The sequence below is a fragment of the Stomoxys calcitrans genome, chromosome 2 (genome assembly GCF_963082655.1).
Source record: "Stomoxys calcitrans chromosome 2, idStoCalc2.1, whole genome shotgun sequence".
NCBI lineage: Eukaryota > Metazoa > Arthropoda > Insecta > Diptera > Muscidae > Stomoxys > Stomoxys calcitrans.
In genome coordinates this window covers 154,632,275-154,651,490 of record NC_081553.1, presented here as the reverse complement: position 1 = coordinate 154,651,490, position 19,216 = coordinate 154,632,275, and the positions used below count along the sequence as shown (strand labels likewise).

At 35.5% G+C, this 19,216-nt stretch overlaps 1 protein-coding gene and 1 long non-coding RNA gene across 2 annotated transcripts in view; one reads left to right on the top strand and one right to left on the bottom strand.

Annotated features, from left to right (window-relative positions):
- The window catches only part of LOC106091121 (uncharacterized protein CG45076), a 187,046-nt gene extending 173,008 nt beyond the window's left edge, over positions 1-14,038 (bottom strand). The window contains exon 1 of the mRNA XM_059361662.1: positions 13,701-14,038. Within this exon, the coding sequence (XP_059217645.1) occupies positions 13,701-13,775 (75 nt within the window). The 5' untranslated portion in view covers positions 13,776-14,038. The remainder of the gene's footprint in view (positions 1-13,700) is intronic.
- LOC106091122 (uncharacterized) lies at positions 9,784-10,529 on the top strand. Its single transcript, XR_001221952.2, has 2 exons — positions 9,784-10,143; positions 10,198-10,529. It is a non-coding gene; the product is annotated as an uncharacterized LOC106091122 (long non-coding RNA).
- Positions 14,039-19,216: the final 5,178 nt, after the last annotated feature.

The following is a 19,216-nucleotide window of genomic DNA, read 5'->3' as shown; positions in this document are numbered from 1 at the left end:
ATATATATATATATATATATATATATATATATATATATATATATATATATATATATATATATATATATATATTTCTATGGACCCCCAGTGTGGACTCCCGAAAGTGGGTATGAATTTCATGCTCTATTCCCAAATACCTTTTATTAGAGCCCCATATTGCCATGATCGGTAAATCATGGCCTTGAAAAAAAAATATAAACATAGTGCTCTTCTTTCGAAAACCATTTGTTTAAACCCATTTATTGCCATTGGTTTAAGGGAAGAACTCCCTTAAGACCCGAATTGTCATGGTGAGCAAATACGTCCTATTTTTACTGGATAGTGTTCGAAAATCCCTATAAAAAAGTCCTCTTGAGGTCTACATTACCTCCAATACTGGTTTCGGAGATATTTGACTTTAATTTCTTTCGTGAAATTTTGACCGATATCTGCTTCGTACTTTGCAATTTTCGAAGGCATTTGTGGTTAGGTTTTCATTTTCGTAATTGATTTGGATTTATGGCAAAATTTACAACGATGTCGCCGCGACAAGTGTCCACATCTGATTATTTAGTTATAGCTATACATTTTGGAAGTCAAAAATGTAAAATAAGTGTATTTTTGCATTTTTTGGTCAAAAAGAAAACATAGTCATTGATTTGTTTTTATGGAACAAACTTGCTTCAATACCTTAATTTTTCTTTTTTGTTGGTAAAGAGAACAATTGAAAAAGCATTTCAAGTGAAATTAAGACAAGATATGGGTTTTATAATTGGAAAACCCCCTCGAGTTTAAAATTTCCTAAGGCCATGTAAAAAAAAAATTTGTAAAAAAAATTCGAGCAGAATTTATCCTTTTTTTAAGGACAATATCTGCAATATTCAAAAGGAATTACTAAGGTATCATTATTCGTTTATTTTTTTTCTTAGAGTTTTTTTCAATCTGTCTCAGAAAACTGTGCAACGTAAACTGCTTGAAATTGAGAGCAGAATTCTGCTTGCGGCATGTTCTTAGATAATTCTCATTTATCTATATTCACAAGCGCCACAAATCAGTCTATGTGCGAAGTTCAAATTTATCATCTTTATATAATTTATGTTTGAAAGGGTTTCGACAGTCTTAGCTTCCTATATGTGTATCTTTCTTTCTTTTATTTCTTTTCTTTTTGCTGTAAATTTGACTTCTTTTATTTTTTCGGCAGAGCTGTCAAATTTTGAGAGCACAAAAATTTCTCTATTATTTGAATCCTCTTTGCATATATATCACAAAACGTTTATAACGTTTACTCTTTTTTATAACATTTATACAAGAATGTATATGACGTTTTCGACTTTTAAAACGTTGTAAATGTCGAAAACGTCAAAAAATTCCCATAAGGAGCATCTCTGGATGGCTTAGAGAGCGAAAAATGTGACATTTGCATGCCATTATTAATTACCTGGCGAAATCAGATAATTATACCTGACAAAAAAACCTATTTCTCCAAAAAATTTTCGAATTGTGTTAAAACATCACAAGGTTGCGATTTAAATACTTACACTACTATTCTACTAGAGGCCGGACAATATTGAAATATGCGTGGCGTTGTCATAAAAACTAAGAAAAATTTTCATCAACATAAAATTTTGCTATGTCGTTCGTATAACAATTTCCATTTATTAATAAGTAATCAATTTTCCACTTTACCAAGTGAATTTCCAATCAAGTTATTTCTCATTTAAACTGATGTCTCAGTGTACCACTTTAAATGTCCAATCATCCATTATGGTTAACTACAACGAAACGATTCGCTCACTCGTGCATTGGGAGCCAAACAAAAAATATGCACACTCATATACAGATGTTCGTTCATTCGGTACATAATCTCATTATGAGTGGGCACAAATGGACATGGATGTGTGCCAGGGTTATAAATGCGGGCTGCAGATAGTGGAAATTTGTTTATATTTCCGTAGAACAAAAAACAGCCTTGCGAGATTCCAAAGGCGTATTTTTAGCATTATGTCTACAAATAAATGCGCGCGCATCTTACATTACCATCATTTTTAATATATGTATGTATTTGAGTGTACAATATACATATATGAAGAAAAAAACATGTACATATGGTGGCTTTGTTGTTATACACAATTTAAAAACATCGAAATATGCCGTATACTCGAGTGTTTCGATTTCTGTGATTTAGATCAGGGTAAACTCATAAGGTGATATTACGTGATCAGCTGATTATGTTGGTTTACTTTTAGGTTGATTCTCTGCTAAGTGTCAACAATTGTCGAAAATAGTGCCATAACCATTTCTCAAAGCGATGAGCAACAAAAAAAAAGTACTCTCTGTTGCCCAGCTACGATCCCTGTTGTTAGGGTCTCCGATTTCAAATACTATGTAAAATATAAAACCCTACTGCCACATCTCTCGCTATTAGAGAGCTCTTCTCATATTAAAAAGTTTCAAACGATATCGCTAATGCTCAAAACACACAAAGTTCAATGTGCCTTAAGGAAGTTTAAATGGTTAAAATACTTACACTATCAGACATGCCATATGTAATTTCAAAAATAGCAACTCTAAGGGTGGTACACATCGTGTGATACGTACGAAAATTTTTATAGGACATGGATATTGGAATAAATTGCAACTTTTTCGGTTAAATCGAGCTGTTATTTCATCGAATATCTTTTTATTTAAAAAAAAATACTCCACACATGAGAATACATACCGACCAGAGCGCGCTCTATTCGTAAATGACGTACATAAGACAAGTCTATTGAATAGAGAAAATGTCAGCTCATATGACATTTTTGATCGTGAAATAGGAAATTTTCGTTACCAAAAGAAATGCATTGACATATCCTAAAGAAATTTTCGTCAACGAAATTTTGAGTGCGTACCTGCAGCTCAAATAAAATTGTCTTTACGTATCAGGGTGCCTTAAAGGGTTTAAGAGTAGGTCACTTGCGATCTGGATGGTTCAACGCTAAGAAATAGAAGGCATCATCTTCCTTCTCCTTTTCCTGTGGTGTCACAATGACGAAAACGTCTAGGTGAGTCTGATAGCAGACTGCCTTTAACTCTATACCCAAACCATCTAAATTGTTTGTTGTTTGCATATTTTTATTCATTCTTTTCTTGCGGAATAATTCAGAGATGCGGTGTGCCTGAATGCCTGGCTATACTCTCGTAAATGTAACGCAAATGTTTGGATACTATTATGCGTTGATGTCAGTTTGCGGTTTCTTTTCTTTGGTCTTAAAATCTTAAAACGTAACAAGCTCAGCACAAAATTAACAAATTTTATTCAATATTAGCTGAAACGGGCCCGCTCGGGAGCGCTTTCTTTAAAACTGTCCTTTCAATATTTATATATGACTATATGAGAGTTTTGGTCTATATACACTAAGCAGATGATGGTTTGCCCATGAATATTCCATTACGGAACACGGGTAAACTTCTCACATATCAAGGAGTGATGTGCGATTTAAGTTTAAGCTCATTGATAAGGGGCCTACTTTTTACAGCCGAGTACGAACGTCGTGCTTTGTGGAGATGTTTTTATATGGCTGCCATACCAAATACAGTACCTCATAAATGTTCAGGCCAGGATTCGAACCCAGTCGTTCAGCGTCATAGGCGGACATGCGAACCTCTGCGCTACGGTGGCCTCCTATATATGCTATAGCATACCCCTTACGCTCGATGAACCCATATTTCCATGTTTGGTCTGTCAGCAATTGGAAGAAGACCCATTGCCAAAAATTTGGGATCAAAATTTGTGTTGTACTCCCAAATACATTTCGTTGGAGTCTCGTAGTTTTGCAAAGGCAAATTAGCACATGAACATTTCATTAAGGAACGTTCCATTTGCCCCTGTTCCCGTATTTTTTTTTTTTTTTTTTTTTTTTTTTTTGGTAAATAGGTCCTCTTTGGTGGTTTTTGAGATAGAGCGGTCTCAGAAACTTGTCCCCGAAAGTGCAAATCCGATTCGTGCACTGCACTCAAAATTTCATTCATTTGAGCTCCATTTTACCATGGTCGGTAAATTTGTTAAGTTTCTCAAATACGTTTATCTGCGCCCATTTATTTGAATAGCCTACAAGATACCACCCCAAATTTGGATAGCAAATTATTGATTTTAGGGTTACTTTAAGAGTGCAAGCTTAATTTCGCTTGAATCGCGAAGGGTCTTCCCCCTTCAGATGTCGAAAAATAAAGTACCCTAATTTTACGACAGAACCATTCTGCACCCTCGGTGGAAATTTCAAGATAATCGGTTCAGCCGTTTTTTTTTTGAGTATACGGAACACATGAACAAACAAACCAACAGACATATACTGATTTGATATAAGACTATGGCGCCCTGATAGCAGAGTTGGTTGTGTGCTCGGATTACCACTGCGAGGTGCGAAGGACGTGGTTTCGGTTCCCACAAGAGGCTTTGTGACGCTGCTGTGGTATCACAATGGACTAAAACTGTCTAAGTTAGTCTGTTTAAAGACTGCCCCTATCCTAACCTTATTCTATATTGTTTTTTTTCTATTACTTTTCATTTAATAGAAAATTTTAGTATCGTTCTTTATTTTTACTTGAAATACACACTTGGGCGACCACATTAACACCTGTTGTTTAGGCTTCTCTCTGGGTGGAAAGTTTACAACGTAATACAACAAATATCCCCACTTTAATTTCTATATATTTTTATTCGAAAAACAGACAAATTGTCAAAACAATGGTGAAAAGCATATGATCAACTTTGACCGCTCTGTCATTGGTCAAAGCCCAATAGATGGCGCTGACGTTTTTAAATGTTTTGTTCGCTGTTGATTCCCATCACTTTGTTTTTCTTTTTTAATTCAATTCAATTTTAAAATTTAAACTTATATATTGCAAACAACTTTTTTTAATAGATCTGTTTCTGTTTCTTAAGCAAAATCTTAAATGTCTAAAATACTAAAATGATTCATCTCACTTGATTGCCACTGCCAGATTCGTACTCTACTACCAAAACCATTTCATTCAAGTCCCAATTGCCATGACTAGCCTTGGCACACAAGAAAATTATTTGCAAAAAAAATTTAAAAAAAATCCTACCAGAAGCGACCAATACCTAACAGATGTTTGATCATCTATTAATTATCAATTTATTTGGGCTATTGTCAATTTCAACCTTTCAAAATATTCTAATATGCATACTTTAATTCGAAATATTCGTAGACGATGTAGCCATGTCCGTTGGTTCGTCTGTCGTGCATGGTATAGCCCACATGTAGACCGATAATCAGCCAAGAACTCTTAAGCTTATAAAAGTCGTATTTTAGCCCAATATCGCTTAAATTTACAAGGGTGCCATATAGACTGATGTATCACCAGATTGAAACATATTCGGATGTAAGTGCCATATTAACTCACCATCAGATGAGTTGAACGGAGAATTTTATTAAATCCCCCACTATTCGTGAGCAATATGGTCTAGATCAGATCATAATTTTATATTACTAACTTTTGGATTCATAAAATGTTAATGTTTACCTACTTTTGACGGAATTTGGAATTCGGCATGACGGAACTTCCTGCATTTTAATTTTTTTTTTTTTTCATTTGAAAATATATACCGAAAAAGTTCAGTATTTATGTTTAAACCAAGTAAAAAAAGATTCCCATCACCATGATTCTGCTAAAACTTTACACAAATTAACTCAGTTAATATTTTAATTGTTTTGAAGATATCAAATGGGGTGAGATTTGGTGTGGTTATTAGGTTTCTACTTGGATTTCTGTTTGGGGGAAACCGTAATATATTATTGAAAAAATGGAAACGTAATATATTATTTCACAGATATTTCACTTGGCATTACGGTTACGGCCATCAGACGCTCGGTAATCATTTCCGTTTGTATTAATTCATATGCCAACACAAAACAGCTGCGACGATCTCCTACATTTTCCCATAACCAGGACTTAATGGGTAATAATTTTGAACTTTACATATAATATCATCCATGGCTTCTGACAACCACTCCAAATATGTAGATAAAAATTATTTAAAGGCTATTTATAAATGTACATACATTTCTATTTGAAGCGCCTATTTATTTCAAACAAATAACACAATCGATATTTTTACCCACCAACATAGGATTGGGGTATACCAATCTAGTCAATCCGTTTGTAACACCTCGAAGCACCGATTTGCGACCCCATAATGTCTATAAAATATTCTTGTTCGTGTAGAAATTCTAAGTCGATCTAGCCATGTGAGTTAAGCAGGAAAACTATTGTTATTGTCGATATTTCTATTAATAAATATCGATAGTATCGATCCTAGTCAATATTTTAAACGAAAATGAAAAGTAAAAATCGGGATATCGATTTATATAGAAGCAAGATCAATGCACAGACGAAAAAAAACTAAATGCAATAGTCAATTGGAAGTCATGAGAGAAATTATAAATTCTACAACATTTTAATCCAATCATATAAAAATTGGGCACAATGCATCTTAAAGGATATATTCTGCCTCTGATGGCTTTTTTTGCAAAAAGACTAACTTTGCCATAAGTATCGATGGGAAAAAATATCAATCGATATTCAGACAAAAATAAAACATCGATAGTACCATCGATATTTTGCAGCTCTACATGCGGTCGTTCTAATAAACAGAGTGTCTCAAAGTTGTGCACAGTTACCACTTGTTGATGTAGGTCGTTGGGCCAAATTGGTTCACATTTGGATATAGCTCATATATATGAAATGGTCCTTAGAATCGACTTTTTGACCCCCTAGAAGCACGGAGATGCACGGAGTGTTTTGTTATACAATATCCATCCAAATCTTTTTACAAACTGATATAGCTTCTGTATAACTACATCTCCCGATTTGACATCTTGAGCCCCCGGTAGCCACAATTGCTATCCAATTTGGCAGAAATTTTGCACTGATTTGTTTTTATGACTTCCAACATACATGGTAAGTATAGGCCAAATTGGTCTATACCTAATGCAAAACGATCTCCCAATTAGACTTCTACGACCCCTAGAAGCTTAAATGTTTGCCTGATTTGGCAGAAATTCTATAAGTAAATTACTCTTATGACCTACAGTTAAGTTCATTTGTGTACATTTTTGCCAAAATCCCTGATGGAGTGTAAATAAAAATTTTTTCTACGGGGTATACGGGTTATATACTCAACCAAAAACATAAAATAAAAATTCGTTTTCGTATACCTTTTTTAAAAATTAAATCAATGGGGTCGGTTTTATCACGAGGTCTCGTTTCTCTTGTGCTTAAAATGTGCGCTTAGTGCCTTAGGCGCCATATGCTTCTTTATGATTCTTGAATTTAAAAAACCTTATTTTAAGAAACATTAACGATCAAGATGCAAAAGCCGTCAAAGTTAATAGCATGGGTCGATTCTAAACGAATCAATGTCAGAATACAAATTCAGATTTCTAGGTTATCTAATCTAAACTTCTCGCCTCAGAAATAGTTGATTACTTGATAAAATATTAGAGATCCGACCATTTCCTTGCACCGAAATTGAGTTTCGTTTGAACAAATATACCCGAACCTCAATTTGTTTTACAACAAAAGTTTCATTACATTAATGAGTTCTTAATTAAATCGGATTATGTTTGGCTTGAATCTTATACTCGTACACCGTCCGCCAGGAATGGCATCTGTTATGTTCTTTGTACTAATATGTTTATAAGCTAAATTTAAAAGCTAGTTCAAGCTTATTCCAGTTTCTCAAGCGTTCAAATTTAGAGATCGATTTTTATAATTTGGAAGTCACAACAGAATTAACAGATTTACGCCCTCTAGGGGCTAAAGAAGTCTATTTGAAGATCGGTTCCATTCCGAACTGATCCACATCAATAAGAAGTATTTATGCAAAATTTAAGCTGCTAGCTTTACTCGATAAAAAATTTGTGTAATTTCAACAGACAGAAGGTGATCGAGAATCTCATGGCGAACCTAAATTCAAGTAAGCATGGGATGCTGGAGCGCTATTAAAATCAAGGACGCATTTAGCACATGTTTTGTTTTTTGTTAAGTAAATACATTAACTCTGAGTCAAATCTTCCATTCGAAAAATTTGTCTACATGAAATCTCCAAGTTCAAGTCATAAATTTTGTTCTAATTTTGGAAAAAAAAATTTTCTTTGTAGAACTTTGGAGCTTCTCCATTGTCGAATCTTTGTGAGTACTCGACCATAATATATATATCAGTCGTATATTCTTATTTATTGTGTAGCTAAGCTAGACGAAAATAAGTGTATATTAATTTAACAATATCTGTGTTGACGAAAATTTCGGGGGCTACAGATTTTCAGGGAATTTTAGTTTAGATACATGGTTTCTTCGGAGAATTTTCTTAGAATTTAATGCAGATTACGTTTTTGCTTTACGATTGAAAAAAAAATCAACCCGCCCTAATGCATATGCACATACGAGTACACATTAGCCTTGAATTGAGGTATATGAAATTTTGAAAACCAAAACGAATAAAATAGATGCCGTTGTTATTGAAATTACAAAAATAAATATGAGAGGTTTTCAGTCTAAATATCATAAACAGCTAGACACCAAGCAATATGTATACACTGGTAAAGACCAACACTTCTATTCTCCGCATTTAAAAGGACAGACATTTTGTAGTAATGGCCGAAAGAGTAAAGAAATGTTTTTATGAAACTTAAAAGATTACTCCACCTTCGAGAATATCTTTTAGGTTGAAGATTCTTATCAAAAAAAATCTATGAATTTCTCTTTTTGCCCCAAAATATGTGTATATGAATTTATCAATCAGTTTCCAACACACGTATATTTGAATATATATTAATGATATAAATCGCATATATGTATCACTTTACAAGGTAAAATTTTGACTTTCGGCTATGCGTTGTAAACACGCAACAATATTGCTAAGCGAGTGGAACAAAACTATAATAATCTTTTTCTAATTTGACGGAAGGGCCGTGTTGTAGTTTATGTCTTAAGAAAAAAACCAAATTTAAATTAATTTCTGGGCCATTTTTAAACCAATTTTGTTCGTTTGTTTTTAGCTTCTTTAGTTCAAAATATATTTAATTTAGATGCAAATATGTCCTGTGATGGTTTACACTACCAATGCCATTTATAGAGCACACGTAAACTCCGTTAAGACCAATACTCGTACTAAGAGTTTACATCTTGAACCAACTAAATCGCTATATCTAAGCTGCTTTGGAAAAAATGAGTTTTTCTTCTATTGTGATGCAATGTACCCCCGTACAAAACAATCACCTGACCAAAGATGGGCCGTAAAACGATTTTTTAAGGTTTTCGAATGTCAAAATGTTGTAATCGTCGAAAACGTCATACACTTATATAAAACGCATAAAAAGTAGTTAACAAATAGCGATGGCACTATCCATGTTTTATTTTTTGTCTGAACATCGATTGATATTTTTCCTATCCATCCATACTATCGGCAAATTTAAATTTTTGCAAAATTTAACAATAATAAGCGATCCGACACTGAATGAATAAGATACATTGCGCCTGTAGAAGGCCCAATTTTTATCCGATATTATACGGCTAAAATGATGTCAATGGTTTCTCTCATGACTTCCAACTGACTTAATTAAATTAGATTTAATTCGGTCTGTGCATTTTTATTGCTTCTATATAAATCGATCTCCTGATTTTTACTTCTGATTTTCGGTTGATATATAGGTCATTGGAATTTCATATTAGTTTCGATGTTTATTATTAGAAATGTCGATTAACGATAGTTTGCCAGCTCTACCTTCTAAATTTGCACAAGTTCGGCCATAATCGTAATTTCACAAAAGTTAAAAAACGGATGCACGATTTCCTTATTATTTTTTAACTCTGTCAAAAACTAGTTTATTTCGGTATGTTTATTTTCGATGTATGTCATATACGTTAGAGTTTATGTATGCCATACACGTCAGAGTGCCTCTAAATTTTTAGACAAATATTTCCTATTGAGCAATCGAATATATTTGTAAATATGCCGAATTGATCCATGTTTAGATATTGCCCTTCTAACATACATGTCAAGTGAGGTTCAAATCGATCATTACCTACATCAGGCTATGGACCGACCATAAAACCCGATCAATAGAATTGATTTCTGTTTTGCTGCCCAATTTTTGTCAGGTTTAAAAAAATGCATTTTTACTTCTGCTACAAAGTCTAATTATAGTCTTTTAGTTTCAGCCAATGAAAAAATATTGCACAGAACAACATTGGGCTCGTTCAAATTTAACGCGCTTTTACCTGTAAATCTGAAAATTCTAACTAAGGCTTTGACAAGTACGGGAAGACAAAAGACATGCGGCACCAGAGAATTGCAAGCGGTGGTATTTTTCTGATTTGCGGAATACTCATAAATTGCAGTGTAAGTAATTATCATCAGCGCAATTGATGCTGTGCTATGCTCGGCACACTGATATGAGTGGCGATCGAATGAATACTCCTTCCTTTTTTTTGTGTATCACCGAATAACGGGCTTAGTGCTAAATAAATCAAAAAATGACTACGTATATTTATTATTTCATTTTTAGAAAGTATTGTACTATGTAAGACTTTTTAAGTTTTGTTGTAATGTTGCTGTCGATTTTAATTAAGAGCTACTAAGCTTAATATAGATTTCTGATTTCTCCAAAAGGGTATTGTAGGTGTGGTTACGATTTTGTTTTTGTGAATATTGTGTATTAGGGAAATATGCCTTTCTTTGGCGGGCAAATAGTAAACATTCATATTGATAAACAAATCTTTCATTGGATTATCTTTCTATTGGACTTGGAATCTAAAAAGAGTGAAAACTTGAAATATAAATACCTTTTTCGTTTTACGTGTCTGTTATTAACAAAGTGGGAGATTTGAAAAATTGAGTAAAAAAGTGCTGGAACGTTGGCATTCCGTTGATTCCGGCACAGATAATGAAGAACGGTTTCCGAATTACGATGCAAAATAGTTTGTAGGCCATTGTTTGTTTGTAAAATAAGATAAAATTCATTCTTAAGATAATACAACAAAATTACCACTGTCCCCTATGTTTTCAAGAAGCTATATCTAAACATGAACCGATTTGGCCTGTTTTCAAACCCAACCAACCTACCTTGAGGCCCTGTTATACGACATGTAGTTGTCTTATGACATGTCAATTTAAGAACATGTAGAGTTGTACATGTCGTGTGATACAAACGAAACCAACATATGAAAATCACTTTTGAAAACAAGACTTGTATTTTTTTCGATTAGAGCTTGTTTTATTCCTTCTGGCAAAAACATAAAGAAATTAGCTGTTTTTTTTTCAGTCGAATAAAAGCAAACCCAAATTAAATTGTTTTCAAAAAATTTGTGATTTAACCAGGTTTCACACAACTTTAACAATTTTTACGCATAAAAAAATCAGCTTTTGATCAACTTTTTGGGTCATGTCATACGAAAATAGAATAGAGGTGTGATAGCTAAAAGAAATTAGATTGACAAACATTTTCAATTACATGTGAAAACAAAAAGTGGCAAGTTATAAGACATCTACATGCCGTGTAATAGCGCCTTTAACAAACATCATTGGGGTATGCTCGACATGGCTAAATAATATATTGCTACTTAATAGTATACATTAAGGTGTTTTCTGCTTCATATTTTTGGCTAAAACACCCACGAAAAAAGATATATTTTTAATAAAATATATAAAATCAATCGATAGATTGATGTTTTATTCCCAACGTATGGCGGTGTTATGAGTGAATGTAAGAAGCATTTTTTTTTGCGAAAACTCATCATACCACCGCATATACAAGAGACGCATGAGCATAAACATATGCGGTGGTAGATAAAACTCGAGGGTCGCTCGTTTGCTTCATCGCGGTATATATATTTACATACACATCTGCACAACCGCAAAACACTTGCGTGATTTTTGTACAAGCCGATTGCGTTGATTAAAGTTTAATGGTTGCATTGATTTAAAAGACAAATATTTATGCTGTACATTGCAAATGAGATAAATCGCTGCAGATCTCTGCGTGGCACAGACTAGATAATACCTTACACTTGAACTAAAGTTTAACTCGGGCAATATTTGGCTTCGGCAGAAATGTTCAGATGGATAACACAATCCGTGGCAAATTCCATGTAAACCAGGAGAATTTTATAAAAAAGAGCTGTATCTATATATCTGATCCGATTTGAATGAAATGATATGATTTGACCGAGGAGAAATAAATCAACCAGTGTCAAAGATCAGTTGAAAATTGCAAGTCCTTTGGTCTTATGTATGGTATATATCAAAATCTGAACCAATTTTGTTGTGCTTAGTCAGACATATAAGGAAAAGTAAACATTTTGTTGCGATTTCTATGAAATTCACCAGAAATCTCAAAAGACCAAGAAGAATAGTTGTGCCAACATTCGTAAAATTTTTTGTTTATTTCATTAGGCAACACTATAAAGCGTTATTAGTTCACATCTATTTTTAACTTTATGTTTAATAAAAAAAAATTGTTTAGCGAATTTCTAAATATTTTAGCTGCATCTATACGTGCCAGCGACCAAGAAGTATTTGATAAAAACATAAAAGATCTTGTGAATATTTATTTATTTTATTTATATTTGCATAGCCAAATTAAACTATAGATTTATCACTTATTATTTACTAATGTCTATATATTTTTGAGGTGTCAAATGAATAAGGGCGATGGTCGATTAAAGGTTTCGATGACAACCACATAAAACATACATAAAAGTTTATGTAGAAACATGCATTAATTTTTAATTGTTGGTGATATATTGAAATCTTATTGAGAAACGCCAAAGCAGAACTGTGGCCTCACATTTGTTCGATTTAAACTAGATAGTAAAAAAACGAATATTAATGAAAAATACAAGTTTTAACATTTCAAATATGCATTCTTGTAACGTGGACTACACAGAACCTTAAGCAAATTCGAACTTTATATTGACCTAAATTCGAATGTATTTTCAAACGTGTTTCAATTCCGATCGGGGTTTGTATATTGTTCTTATCTAATCAGATATACATTTAAATATACCATGTATGTGTACATAAAAAAGGAAGGAATTCAATTCGTAGAAATGTTCTTTTTTTGGTTTATGTATTTATATGTATTTTTAGCCCTGATATGTGAATGTTCTAACAAATGCTCATATACATTTTTAAATGAGAAAATTGTATACGCAAAATCCAAACACACAGGCTAATAAAGTTCGAAAGAAAATTCTTATATATCTACACTAGTACATTCCAGTTGTTTTTGTGCAATGGATGGTATTCTGGTATATGTATAAAACATTGGAAATTCTTAATGCACTTTGTTCATTGGATTTAAATTGATAGCGAAATTTTAGATATTTTGTTTAAACATTTTTTTACATATATAATTAATGCTTGTTAGTCAAAAAAAAGATACGCGTTGGTTATTTTGGCTCGCAAATTTGCCAAATTTCGTTCTCACAGAGCGCAGATGGTCTTATTTCCATTGAATTATTACTGCTATTCTAGTGGTAAATTATAATAAGGAAAAATCACACTACAATGTATACTAAGTTCTTGACTGAGTTATTTATGTGCATCAATGTGTCATGTTTTATATAAAGGATATGCGTATTTACAACTTCTAATTATTTATATTGCAAGGGACATTTCTCCAGAAAGGTACTTAAGATCCATATTAACTGCTTACCGAAACAGAGTACGAGGTTACCACTGGTCTGGAACTGTATGTTCTGCGGCTAGTAAATCCACTTTCATAAACCATTTTCGTTCGTTGTTTTGGAAGTTAAGTTATTGTTAAAAATTAAAACTTAGTAACCACTAGGTCCACTTTTAGGAAAATTCGATTTTTCGTGTGCACTTAGCGCCCGTTCGAGATCTTCTGATGGTTTTTTCGCCGTCGAAATTGCTATAAATTTTTGTGTATTCATAACACAATTTTAGTGATGAGCATTTCTTGCGAGAAATGCTCTCATTGCTGAATTATTTTTGGAATAAATAAACGAACAATCCACCATCCCACCACATTCTGACATCAGTCGTTCTCCCCACATATGCCTAAGCCAAATATTAGCGCAGAATGAAAATGTCGTCACCGCTACAGAGAAGAAAGTTTCGACCTTCTTCATTTCTAATATTTATATTGTCGGCATTCTACTCATTCTCTTTCTACAAATTATGATAATGCTGTGAGGGTCATGATGAACTACTAAAATATTTTGTGTGCCATTTTAAACATTCGACGTGTTTTAGTTTTACATATTATTTCATACACTATCATAGAATTAATTGTCTATTAATTTCCCTTTGTAATGGTTAGGTTAGGTCAATTTGAAAAGAGGGTGCAGATATTAAAACGCCCCATGCCGCTACGGACATACACCTAATCCGGTAATCGTCTTGTTGTGCGCTCTAAAACTTAAAAAGCAGTCTCGAAAAAGAAAATCTAAGTGAGGAATTCCGTGCTAATTACAAAATTCTTAATTGTTTTCAATTGTTGTTGGTTCATGTCTGGTATTGTGTCCCCACTTAAGTGCCGGTATCTGTTAGACGCGAAAGCCGGGCAATGACAAACGAAATGCTCTAACGTCTCATCATCTTCACCGCATGCCCTACACATGCTATCACTTGCCGCACCGATTTTACATACGTAAGCTCGTAGTCCTCCTTCTTACTTCCTTTCAGTAATAGCCTCGTCTTCTCACGATCTGGATCCCTCATAGGATTTTCGCCGTCCTACCGACCGTTTCGCTGTTTCACGATGTTGCATGCGCATTCGTCGCCCACTCTTCGACGGCTTCGGGCTAACCAAGTTTATTGACGGCAGTCCTCTGGCCTTTACCAACAAATCGTCTGCCCTTTCATTTCCCCTTACTCCGTTATGGCCCGGCACCCAAACGATGCGGTATTTGCCAACCTCAGAGAAAGCGTTAATCTCCTTCTTACACTGCTAGACTGCTCGTGACCTTACTGTCTTGGTTGTTATTGCCCTTATGACAATTTTACAGTCGGTAAAGATGTTCACACTCGACGTCCTCGCGTTAGCACCACACCACTTCACGTATTCCGTGATCGACCGAATCTCCGCCTGCAGGACCGTATTATGGTCAGGCAATCTAAAACAGATCTCAGTCCCTGGGTTCTCAATATAGATCACTAGGCCCACTTTGTCCACTAGCTGTGATCCACACGTGTAATATGATCTTCCAGATGGCGATACTAGGGTTCCGTCAATCCAAGACTGTACCGATGGCAGAAGTGACTCGCACTCGACTTCAAGGTTCATCACAGGTGTCCGATCGGACACCTCTTCCCTTCCTTTCAGGTTTTCCATCGTCGCCTCAATTATACCGCGATGGTATAAGTTGCTCCTCATCGCTCCGTCTATGCCAAGGCAACATGTTCTCTGAACCTGTTGTATGGTCCTTATGTTGCCCTTTTTTCCATAGTAGTCCACCAAACTACTGAGGCGTAAGTAAGTATTGTCCTAATCACGCTCCTGTAGAGCTAGTGGACTATCCTCGGATTCAGGCCCCATTTCGAATCTACGGCCCGTCTACATAGTGCCCAACATCTGTGAGCCTTCTCAGTACGCTCCTGAATGTGACACCTCCAATTCATTTTGCTGTCCAAGATCACACCTAAGTATTTGAACTTGTCAGATATCGAATCACCTTCGTCTTCCTCGTGAACAGGTACATATATTTCAGTCTTCTCTGGGTTAGCATTGAGACCTCTGGGTGTAGCCCAGTCATATGCCATATGCAAGACCCTTTCGGCCCTTCTGCATAGCTCGTTCGGATTCTTACCCCTAAGAAGTATTATAACATCGTCTGCCTACCAGACATGTTCAAATACCTCCTCAGTCAGCATCCGTAATAGGTTGTTTATGGTGGTCACCCATAGGAGTGGCGATAAAATGCCCGCCTGTGGCGTGCCTTGTGCCACTTTCTCCCTTATATTTATGCCACTGGACACACAATTTATCCACCTGTTCCTTAGCATATGGTTTATCCAGTCTTTAAGGACCGGGTGCACCCGGTACTGGTACCCGGTACACCCGCCAGGGTGTACGTTATGGCATCGAAGGATTCTTGTATTGTATGCACAACCTCATGGTAGTCTCCACCAACCTTCCCTTGACATAGGCATGCTGTTTGTATTTGAGGAGTTCTTTGGATGTCCTACTCTTTATAATGGTGTCCACAATACGTTCCATGGTTTTGAGTAGAAAGTGCGTAAGGCTTTTAGACTTATGGTGTCGCATAACTTCCCTTGCCTCCTGCCAGGCTTTCGGAGTATACGCAAGTCCTAGGCACCAGATGAGGCGCCAGATAGTCGGCCTTCTTTTGTAGCAAAGCCGGATATATTCTATCAGTATTTAGTATTTTAATATTTATTAACAAGTAATAGCGGATTTTTTAAAAGAAAGTAAATTTTTTTTAATAAAACTTAGAATGAACTTTAATCAAATATACTTTTTTACACTTTTTTTCTAAAGCAAGCTAAACGTAAAAGCTGATAAGGTCGGTAGTACTTTTGGGGTACTCTCCCCCTTACCCCAAAAGTACTACCGACCTGTCGGGACAATATGGGATTCAAATGAAAGGTATTAAAGAGTAGAGTACGAATTTCATAATAAAAGTTGGGTCCAAGTAGCTGGGGGCCGCCCCAGTCCCAAAACCCCTTAAAATAAGTTTATTTGATGATCATGACAATATGGGACTCAAATGAAGGGTATTCAGGAGTATATTACGAATATGATCAGGAAGAAGAAATATGCTTTATAATTTGTTAATATCTGAAGGGGGCGGACCCTCCCCCGTTAACCCAAAAATACCACCCAAAATTACAAGTGGACCGATAAAGACAAAGTATTAAAGAGTAGAATACGAATATGGTATTAAAAATTGGGCCCGGAAGTCGCCTTAACCCCAAAATGTCTAAAAACAGACAAATTGGTCTACCATATCAATATGGGGCTTAAATGGAAGGTATTCGGGAGTGGATTACGAATCTGGCATACAAAATCAGATCGAAGTGTAGAGGGTCACCCCACCCCCCAAAAACTCTCCAAAAGGGCATATGACCCATCATGACTATATGGGACTCGGTTTGTTTGTTTGTTCCGTAGAATCAAAAAAAAGGAAACACAGGTTATATCATTTTTAGATATCGGATGGTGGCTGACCCTCTCCCTTACACCAAAAACACCACCCAAATCCAAAAGAGGACTGATGGGCACGCTATGGGTATCCAATGAAAGGTATTGGAAATGAAAATCATATTAAATTTTGGGTCCAAGTACCCAGCGGGCCGCCCCAACCCAAAAACTCCTTTAAACAGAAATATTCGAGGTTCCTTTCAATGTGGGACTCAAATGAAAAGTATCCGGCAGTAGATTACTAATATGGCATACAAAATTAGGTCCAAGTAATAGGAGGTCGCCTCACCCCCAAATAGGCATATCAGCCGACCATGGCTATATAGGATTCAAATGAAAGATATTTTGGGAGTAGATTAAAAATATGGCATTAAAACTTACCTTCAAGTCAAGGTGGCTCTTTTCCTCCTAAAAATACGTCGAATAGATTAATTGACCCATTATGGCAATGGGACTCAAATGAAAGGTATTTGAGAGTAGAAAACGAATTTGATATCCAATTTTGGGGTACGCCCTAAATCACCCCATAAATTGAACTTTATTTCTGACTATAGCAATATGGAGCATATTTCAGTCGAACTGTCTCCCCTAAAAAGCACTTCTTATTATCCTAATTTCAAAAATACCCGATCTCAGAGATTGGTAATGCGATTAGTTCGAAATTTTTTGCACTTTAACAATCACCAAAAAAAAAAGACATGGTTTCTATTGTTGGAGACGGGTGCCGCGGGAACAGCCCAAAACCCGCCAAATGAATATATAGACCAATCACGGCAATATAGAGCCATGTGTTTGGGGAGCCGCCCCACCCCAAAATACCTCCCTATTATATAAAAGCTATTTGGGGTGGATGTTTATTGATTTTCGGGAAATTTATATTCATTTGCGGGACAAGGACCCTGGGGTCCACCCCACCTTCAAACACAACTTATTTACCGATCATGCCATTACGGGACTCATACGAAATGTTTCTGAAAGTAGAGCACGAATCTTATATTTACTTTTATAGCCAAGTGACCACCCCCGAAATACCCCCTAAACTCGAAATATTTACCAATACAGTAATATGGGGCTCAAAAGAAAGGCATTTGTGAGTAGAGTAAAAAATTGCCAAGGAACCGAGCAGGGGCACACTTTTCATACATCAATGAGTGCTTTTCGATTCGAATTGAGTTTATTAACTATAGGGGCCCTTTTTAATAGCCGAGCCCGCACGGTGTGCAGCAATGCGACACCTCTTTGGGGACAATTTTTTACATGACCATGCATGGTATGGTACCTCGCAAATATCGCCAGCATTAAGAGGGGATAAACTCCGCTTTAAATTTTGTCCGAAGTTCAGCCAGGATTCGAACGCAGGCGTTCAGCGTCATAGGCGGACCTAGGCTACAGTAGCACGATATCCACATTAAAAGCGAAGTGTCACCACCCTAAATAGATATTAGAGAGTTAAAGAAGGCGCAGCGAAGCGGGCCCTGTCCGGCTAGTCAACTATAAGGGACCTTTTTAATCGCCGAGCCCGTACGGTGTGCCGGAATGCGACACCTCTTCGGGGAAAAATTTTTACATGACCATGCATGGTACGGTACCTCGCAAATGTCGCCAGCTTTAGGAGGGGATAAACACCGCTTTAAATTTTGTCCGAAGTTCCGCCAGGATTCGAACGCAGGCGTTCAGCGTCATAGGCAGACATAGGCTACAAATTATATAAAAACAAAAATAAATAAATAATAATAGTTAAAACAAAATATGACACACACAAACAAATTATATACAAAATGAATTTGAAGTTGCTTTTATTATTCTATCAAAGTTATGTGTAACTGTAATTCTCTCTTTATTTGGGAAATAGTTAGATGATTAGATGGTAGATTATTCCACAATCGATAGACCGTCCCGAGTAGAATACTGTGACCTCTGTTAATAATGCTCAAAAAAAATTACTCTAATTTGCTTTCATATTTAGACATGCACAAAACATTTACCTTCATACCCTTGCAGATTGTGCAGATTGTATCCATCAAGCCCAACAAAGGCACTGG